Source organism: Malania oleifera, chromosome 8, assembly GCF_029873635.1.
Source record: "Malania oleifera isolate guangnan ecotype guangnan chromosome 8, ASM2987363v1, whole genome shotgun sequence".
Taxonomy (NCBI): domain Eukaryota; kingdom Viridiplantae; phylum Streptophyta; class Magnoliopsida; order Santalales; family Ximeniaceae; genus Malania; species Malania oleifera.
The window spans coordinates 21,741,902-21,751,505 of NC_080424.1; the positions used below are offsets into that span (position 1 = coordinate 21,741,902).

At 32.5% G+C, this 9,604-nt stretch overlaps 1 protein-coding gene across 3 annotated transcripts in view; it reads left to right on the forward strand.

Moving 5' to 3' along the window:
* The window catches only part of LOC131162051 (oxysterol-binding protein-related protein 1C-like), a 31,826-nt gene extending 22,530 nt beyond the window's left edge, over window positions 1-9,296 (forward strand). For 2 of the 3 annotated variants that reach the window (XM_058118171.1, XM_058118172.1), the window contains exons 8-11: window positions 309-539; window positions 803-916; window positions 1,944-2,118; window positions 8,932-9,296. In XM_058118171.1, coding sequence (XP_057974154.1) covers window positions 309-539; window positions 803-916; window positions 1,944-2,111 — 513 coding nt within the window. In that variant the 3' untranslated portion in view covers window positions 2,112-2,118; window positions 8,932-9,296. Of the gene's footprint in view, window positions 1-308; window positions 540-802; window positions 917-1,943; window positions 2,403-8,931 lie in introns of those variants that run through there. The other variant, XM_058118170.1, reaches the window with a different exon arrangement.
* Window positions 9,297-9,604: the final 308 nt, after the last annotated feature.

The following is a 9,604-nucleotide window of genomic DNA, read 5'->3' on the forward strand; positions in this document are numbered from 1 at the left end:
CATGTATTTTGTGCTTTGGATTTGTGGATTTGTATGGATTCAAACAAAATGTGGTACAAAATTGTATTGAGTTTCTTCCAAATCCACAGTAACCCAAATCCAAGCCTCGAAATCTATGCTCCCAAACACCTCCTTAGATTTTTTATTCTGCACATTTTATTTGCATTTCATGGATCGATGCAAAAAATTTTAAAACAACTCTGCTAAATGTTTAGGAAAATGAAATGCATAGCTGTTCTGTTGCTAACCAGAACTTTTATCCTGGAGTATAAGCATTAATGTTAAATAAAAATTTGATTTGTTTGTAGGTACATGGCATAGTTCAAGATAGGAATGGGAAAACAGTGGCAACTCTTTTTGGAAAATGGGATGAGAGCATGTATTATGTGGATGGTGACTACTTTAAGAAGGGAAAGGGATCTGAGGCATTGTCAGAAGCCCGTATGCTTTGGAAGCGGAGCAAGCCTTCCAAGTTCCCCACTAGATATAACCTAACACGTTTTGCCATCACAATGAATGAGCTCACTCCTGGATTAAAGGTGATTTCAAAGGATGAGTTGATTACTTTATGCAATTTTCCAACCTTGTGGCCATCTTCCTCTACAACTATTGGTGTAGAAAATTACAGTTTCAGCATAACAATTCAGTTGGATTTCTGTGCAAAGGGACCAATTTTGGTATCTTGAAGCTGTGTTAGAGGAAATTTAAGTTGTGAAATTGGAATAAATGAATGTAGTTTCCAAAGACCAATTCTTGCAATCTTTTTGGCATTACTGAATATTCAGTTTTATTTACTTCGCAGGAGAAGTTACCACCTACAGATTCAAGGCTAAGACCAGATCAAAGATGCTTAGAAAATGGGGAGTATGAAATGGCAAATGCAGAGAAATTGCGGCTAGAGCAGCGGCAGCGGCAGGTAAATTGTAGGCAATATGGCAATTGGTGTTTACTTGATATATGCAAATACATGCTTTGGCTCTATCTTACCTTCTGGTTGCCTATAGTCGTCTGTATGTTAATATGATTTTGATCAGGGGAGATTGTTTTGGAAGTTACTGCAATAACTTCTAGAAAGGATTCTGGGGCCTATGTTGAGTGGCTAAAGAGTAGGGGCTGGAAATATGAGATACGGAGTTCAAACCTTGTGAGCCGGAATAAAGACACGATTAATAAATAAATAGAAATCTAGAGTGCACTACTTCTTGTTTTATCAGCTGGATTGTCATGATACTTTGATTTGATTTGATTTGATTTGATTTATCCTGTTCTAGATAAATAAAAATCTCAAAAGTCACTACATTACATGTTTTAGCAGCTGGATTGTTATCCTACATTGATTTGATTTATCTAGCTTTTCCTCAGTTCATGCTTCATTTCATTGTTTTTCTTCCTTTATCCAGTTATGCTTGTGTAACTTCTCTAATTTTGTAGGCTCCACTAAAGTATTAAGGAAAGGAAAGGAAAATACTAAGAAATCCTTATTTTCGTGTATAAAGGTAATTGAGAAAGAAAATAAAAAATATACTAAATGCATGAACATAATTTTGATTTTACACGTGATTAATATTTTGATTTTTTAATTTTTAATTATATTAAAACTAACTTTCTATTTTAATAGTACTTTTTATTAAATGAAAATACAATGAAAAATGAGTTTCTTTTTTATTTTTCTTTACTTTACTTTTTTTTTGAAGAAAATTTATTGATTTTGAACGGATTGTTAATGGCTTTTTTTTTTTTTTTTTTTTTTTTTTTTTTCTAAAAGAACATATTTGTAATCGTAGTATTGTTGTTCAATGTGTACATATGGCATGTTAGAAATGTATGGTCATCAATTATTGTCTAGGCGTTGTCAACAGTATGCAGTGCTCTGCTCATATATATGGGATTATGATTGATAATAGTAAGTAAATAATATGTGTTCTGACATTGGGGGAATTCAGGCTCGGAAGATGCAAGAGAGGGGATGGAAGCCACAGTGGTTTGCAAAGGGGAAAGGAAGCGATGCCTACCGGTACGTGGGCGGGTATTGGGAGGCCAGGGAGCAGTCCATTTGGTCCTCCTCTCCTGATATCTTTGGTCATCTCTCTTCTCCTCACCTGTCTGACTAGTACCACTGTAAGTTCATTCATGTGCATCTGTCCAATCAAAAATCTTACAAATTCATTGGCGGTTGATTGTGCGCTTTTTGATTCACAAAAATTATACCTCCCGCCCCACATATTCCAATCCTTCGAGCCCAGTCTCACTGGTTTAATTGTTCCAAGGAAACACTATATTTGGAATGTTCTTGCCCACCTTTAAAATTGGGTTTATGTTTGAATCTTTAGAGTTTATAATGGTGAATTTGAATTTGTATACATTTAGATAAAATTTAGTACAGATAAATTCAAAATCTCAAATGCATCTTTTTAGAGTTTCAATTTTATTTTAATTTGCATATATTTAGAACAAAATTTAATACAAACAAATTCAAAATTTGAAATGCATTTTTTTAGAGTTTGGATTTTGAGTTTGTGTTTATTTAGACAAATTTCAATATGATTGAATCTAAAAATTGAAACTGCATCCCACAAGTTGAATCCAAACTGGGTGCTTGAATATTGATTTGTATTTGGCACGCTGCGCAAACAAGTAATATTCGAGAAGCTTACAAATTGAAACACCATTCTTGGGAACCCACTAATACAGACTGGAATTAATTTCATTACAACAGAATTTTTTATGCTTGCCAAGTGCTTGTTAAGATGTTTGTTCCTATCTGGCAACTTCTTCCCTCCATGCAAGCAGATAATATTTAAGCTTGACTTGGCAAATGCTACTCTCTCTCTCTCAAACACACAAATATAATAGGAAAATAATTAAATTAACTGATAAAAATATTATTATAGCTTAGCTGAAGTGTGCATGGGAGAATCACTATCCTTAAAATTGATTTTGCATTGATAAAAAATAATTCAGGGTGCAAATAGTTACTCCTTGGTTTTTAGAATTATTTAGGGAGGTTTAGTTTTGTGTGCATTTATAAGCTCCTAAGCTATTGGGGATATATTATTGGTTGTTTAATCAAGATGAATAAAATAAAAAATAATTTGTTTTTTGGGAATAGCTTCGGAACAAGCTTGTAGAAGGGTGTTGGAAAATTTGCAAGGATATAGGCAACTACTAGTACTAGATAATGAAAAAGAATGCAAGAGGAAAATAAGAGAGCTGGTTGTCTTGGAAGGGGCTAGAGCTAGCCCAATTATAGGCTACAAGAGTATCCTCTACTCTGGCTCTGATTCAGATAATGAAATTTGACTGTTTAAATATAATCATAAAATAATATAGCAGTTGCAGAAAATTTTGGATGAGAAAGTAGGGGGAAAAAAAAAAAATCCGTAAAATTGCTGCCATAAACATAAAATTAAACTAGGAAATTAATGGTTCAAAACATCACCTACAATCCACCACATGTTTCAAATTAAGAAACAAAATCAAAGAAAAAAAAAAATTGTTGGGTTACTGTGAAAATGATACAATGGGTGACAATAAAACACTCCACGCATCAAACCAAAAGAAAGAAAAAATAAACCTATACCAATATCAAAAGGAAATCAACTAAACATATCTCATATAAGTTGTACCTATCTTATCTAGTTTATTTTAAATTCTTGTTGCAACTTCTTTTACGTAATTGATATGACATTTATGAATACAAGCTTCTTGTGAGTTGATACAAATAGGCTATGTAGATTTTCACTGATCTAGAAAGTTTTAGCTGTACAACTTCTCCTAAAAAACAGTCCCACATTCATATTCACATTAGTGAATCCATCAAATGTGTGACTACAATTAATTGCAACAACTTAAAAAAGTTATAGATTTATTAAAAGATATACGCAACTTGACAACATTGTACTTACACTATTTCAACATCATAGAAATGAGTAAGACAAATAATAGTGTTCAACAAACTAGTCAATTACTTGTTATTACCCATTAAACGTAGTTAATAGGATTTTCATTCACATGAGTAGGGTTGTGATCATTAGCAGTATATGTTAAGAGTCTAAGATCCATTCCACTAAATATTTCTTATATTAGCTCTCTAGCTAGTCTATTTGTTAGAGGATTTATTAAATTTCTTTTTGACCTTGTATAACTCAATGTAATCACTATGAATGCAATTAATTCTTCTAGTATCTTATTATGTCTTACTGCCATTATAGGTCTTATTTGCTCGAGCTATTGTTGTTAAGCAATCACAATGTACAAACAAAGGTGGTTTTGGTTGGTCTTACTCATAAAGAAATATCCGCCAATTTATTCCTCGGCCAATTGATTTCATTAGTCTTTTTCTCAAGAGTTACAAACCCTGTCTCAACAGTGCACCTTGCTATACATGTTTATTTTTGAGATTTCTAAGAATAAGAAATAGAAGCATCGGCTAAACTAAAAAACATATCCACTTGTAGATTTGATACCACTTGTGCTCGATATCCAATCGGGAAAAGAAAATACTTCTATAATTGTATGGTATCCACAACAAAACAATCTATATTTAGAGTATTCTTAAGATATTTTAACACTCTTTTTAGTGTTATGCAGTGATCAAGTCCAAGACAACAATTATATCTAGTTGATTTACATACAATATATGCAGGGTGTATATAATTTATTAAATGCATTAAAGAACCCATTTTTTGGGCATATTCAATATTAGCAATAGGATTGCTTTTATTTTCCTTAAATTGTAAATTGCATCATAAGGAATTTTAAAGGGCGTGCGATTAAATGATAAAAAAAATTTAGGGCTTTTTCTACTGGACTTTTTCTACATAATGTAATTGGGATAAACAAATACCATTGTATTCATATGAAATTCTTATACGCAAAAATTACATTTGCTTGCCCCAAGTTTCAAAGTTTGAAGCAAAAAACAATTTGATTCAATTGACAATTTTTGAATTGGTACTAGATAGTAACATATCATTAATATACAAACATATTATAATTATCATCATCAAAATTTACTGTAAAAATATTTATCTAATTTATTAATTTTATACCCATAACTTAATAAGAATGTCATCAAACTTTTGTTGCCATTGTAAGAATGTTTGTCCAAGTCCATATAAAGATTTAACATATCAATTCTAATTGTTTTTTTTTTTTTTTAAAAAAATATCTATTGAAGTCACAACTTACTTTTTGTAAGTGAATCATCTTCAACTAAAAAAAATTGTTATAAAATTATATCCAAAAGTTGTTCCTGTTTATTTCTTTTACTTTTATTTAGGTTCAAAATGTTCTACATTGTCAACAATTTTTTTCCACGAAACGCGTCATTCTTAGTTTTATCTATAGTTTCTTCATCAAAGCTAAGTTATGTAATATTTTTATCACATCTACTCATTTGACTTTTAAAATTTGTAAAGTCGCTATTAATGGGTTCTAATAATTGTGTACTTTTAGTTGTCATACATTTAAAATGCCTTTTTTAAATTAAATTTAGCTTTAATACAAATTTCACATTTTTCTTTGTTAAAGTTAGCTACGACTTGTTGTTAGACCTAAATTATTATTTATATTACTTTAACAAAACCAAAGTTTATATGCCATAATTTACCAGGCTACAGATCTAAGGAATTAATCAAATAAAAAGAAGAACTGAGGTAACGTTTGATACACAGTTAAAATTGAAATTGGAATCCACTAGAATCAAAAATAGAAAGTTAGATTTCTCTCTTTTAGGGTGAGCACTGCCATGGCTGGTGTGTCTTTGGATGGCTGAAGTTAACCCTTTCATTTACAAGAAACAAGTTGATATTTATGTACGAACCCTTGGGGTTCATCCTGTTTGGAGGAAAACTTTTGAATCTCTTGCACACTGTTGAGCTGTGGTGGTAATTTCTATTCTGCAACTTGCATCCCACAACAATATATAAAGGCAGAGGATAATATCCTATTGATGAAGAGGATCATTCAAGCTCGTTCAAAAGAATAGATATGGGAGGAAATTTTTATCTCAACTGTGTTTGATTATGTATTTTCTCATGGTGTATAGCTTTGCTTGTGTTTGATGTTGTGATCCGCTCGAGATTATTGTTCATGCGGTTTGCATATCAGATACTCCAATTTGGGGTTCATCGTTCATGCATAACGCATTTTAAAGTTAGTTTCGTCGATTAAGGCATGTCAAATCACAATAGTAGTTCAATTTGGATAAATTTTATGCTCTAAGTGAAAGAATAACCCAATTTGGGTTATGTGGTGATTTGGGCCTAGTATGGCCCAATGCTCTTATTGCAACCCAATGTGGGCTTTTAGGTGATTTAAGGCCTCACCATAGGCCTTATTTTGAATTGGCAACCCACCAACAAGGCATATTTTGGGGTTTTTCTTTTAAGTTAAAGCTCAATTTAGGTTGAAGGTAGTCAAATACCCATTGTGGGCCTTCAATTAAGTCACACACATGGTTGCTCATGGGGAATAGTTGCGCTCTCTCTCTTCTCTAAGTTCCTCATTTCCCCATATGGCTGGTTCCCATGCCAGTCATACTCTACAGTCCCAAGAGAGCAATTCCCAATTCTAGCTTGCCTATAAATAGGGGCTAGAGAAAAAATTGAAAAAAACTTTGGATTGGTAGAATCCATTCATGGAAAGCAATTGAAGGACGACTTTTGGGCTATAAATCATCCAAAAAGTGGGGAGAGAACATTTTGGCTAGGAAAAATAGGGAGGTTGATAGAGAGACTAAGAGAAAAGGGAAGATTGAAACCATTCGTAGAGAAAGAAGAAGAAAATAGAAAGGAAAAAAAAAAAAAAATAGAAGAATCTAAAGAAGGGAGAACTATATTGATAGAGAACAAGCGTAGGAAAATAGAAGGTCTTAGAGGTAAGTACCATTTGTAGAGACCCGAAAAATTATAGTAATTAAATAATAAAAGGCAAGAGAGAAAAGGAATTTTATAAGAGGGTACAGCAGGGCCTCGTCGACGAGTGCAGAAGTGCTCTTCGACGAGCAGACTATTGGGCTCGTCGACGAGACACCGTCGACGGGGACATGTGTCTCGTCGACGAGAACTTACCGAGAGGCCTGTTCAAAGGTCTGAAACTTGTCAACGAGGAAACGATGTTCGTTGACGAGATCCCTTCATTGATTCATTGATGAGGCGACATGTCTCGTTGACAAGTCCACATGGACCAACTTTCTATATAAGGTTGAAAATCATATTTTCTACGAAAATTTCAGGCTCTTTTCTCTCTCTCTCTCTCTAGAAAATGCATCCTCTGCCTTCTCTCTAGGTTTCCGGCTCTGTCTCTCCCCAGTTCAACGATCAAAAGTTACCACGATGATCTTGGGGAGATTCTTTACAACATAACCAGAACGAAAATGTTGATTTGAGAAGTTTGGGAACCATCCAAAAATCAGGGTAAGTAGATTAATAGGATATTGTTAGTAATACCAAGTTCATTTGAGTCCAGATTCTGTATTAGATGCGAATATACTAGAATTTTGTAAAGTAAAATCAGGGTATTATATTTTTCAGGAATAAGGTATTTTGGGACTCTATAGGAATGCATTGAGGAACCCAGTGGATATCTTTTCGAAAGTCCAAGTAAATAATGAATAGTTTATAATTCCGAAAATGGAAAAATGAAGAATATTCAGGGTATTTAGTTGATTGATAGGATACATATATATATATATATATATATATATATATATATATAAATATTTTCAGGGTTATGGAATTATAAATGCTAGAGGTATAGTAACGTTAATAGGGGAGCTTAATTATTAGGTAAGGGAAATATGTTATTCTAAGAATTTTAGTATGTTTATCAATAGAAATTACATGTTTTATCAGATTATATTTATTTAGATTATCAATATTTGTATAGCAGAAAATACAGATTTCAGAGCATGTGAATCTAATTAATTTAATTGTGTGGAATGGGCTCATAACAGTTTAGCACAGTAATTATGCAGCTACAAACACCATGTTTTATAGTATATTAGTAAAACATATCAAGGAATATACATATTCTATAAAATGATAAATTTTTAGTGTACACAGATAAAAATTTTACAGAATATTAAGAATACATGATTTATATGATTTCCAAGATACTTGATTTACCGTATATATATATATATGTAGAAACATATATTTTCAGCATTTTCAGAATATCATGATTTCAGAACCATAACACTCAGATACTCAGATATTTAGACAGATAACTAGATATACAGATATTAAATATTCAGTCAATTATTCAAATTTTCAAATTATTCAGATCAGTTTTACAGTGTTTTGGTTATTTCAAAATCATGGTAAAATAGTAATATAGAAATATCAGTTAGATATATAATATCAGACCCTGATGGACCAGATTCAGTCAGCAGAGTATGGTACCGTAGCTACTTTCAGTTCAAAGTGCAACCACATAATTTAGATAGTATGTGAATATCAGTAGTCAATCATGCCTATGTTGTGGACAAGCTCCCCTTTAGTTAGGGTTGAGGAGGCCGATCTGACTTTAGGAGTTCAATTGACTTATTTTGGTCAGCCAGCTAGTGATAGGTCCTACCTACGGGCCGCACAACCCTATCATGAGGGGTTAAATCATGACTTTCAGTTATCCATCTAGAGAAATTTTTCTCAGTTATTATATATATATATATCTAGATTTACTGAAAACATAGACATACCTATGAATATTAGTAGTATTATGAATAAAAAATTGAGAAAAATAGTTTATGTTAAGTAACATAGGTATGAACTATATTGTACATTATTTATACGTATTTTCTTGGACTCAATTATTGCAATACTTCTAAATCAGATTATATAATTATGTAAACTCATCTGCCACACACTAGCAATAACATATTTCGTTCTATTGAGCGTTGTCTCATTCCAGTGATTTAACATTTTTCAGGTGATCCATCTTGGCGAGCAGATTAGGCTCACTGGTAGAGGGGACTACAGTACTGCCCTGTCTGTAGGGTGAGTGTTTTTGGGAAGTCATTTTTGAGTAGTCCTTAGGTCCACATGAGGGTATTTTGGAAATGGTTATGTAAGCATATTTTGGGAAAAATTCTGATACTCTGGTATTGTGTATATTGACATGGTTGTATGTATTCTGCTTTCCACTGCATAGGTAGTTTATTGTGTCTCAGATTCCACGATTCCTATCTGGACCGTGATGATGGTTTAATTGATATTTAAAGGTATCAGAACAGTAAAATTTTACAGTTAATTTATGTGGAAAAAAATGGCATGAAAAATCAGGTTGTTACACGCTTACTCTCTTTTGTATACATGAATATATTTTGGACATTTTGATCCTTCGTGTTTGATTAAATGAGTTTTATGGAGGGTTGCATGATTGTGTAAAGATCATGATTGAATTTAAGCTGCAGTATACTTGAATTGAAAATTTTCAATTTAAAATGAGCTTGATTCAAGAAAAGACGTGCTTTTTGGATTTGCCCTAGCATACATTTAACTACTTAAACCGAACCCCAAAATTGGAATAGATAAAGTCTTGATTTGGTTATTCAAACCCAAAAGCCTACCAAAAACCCTGTCAAAACCCCCAAGGGCCCTGT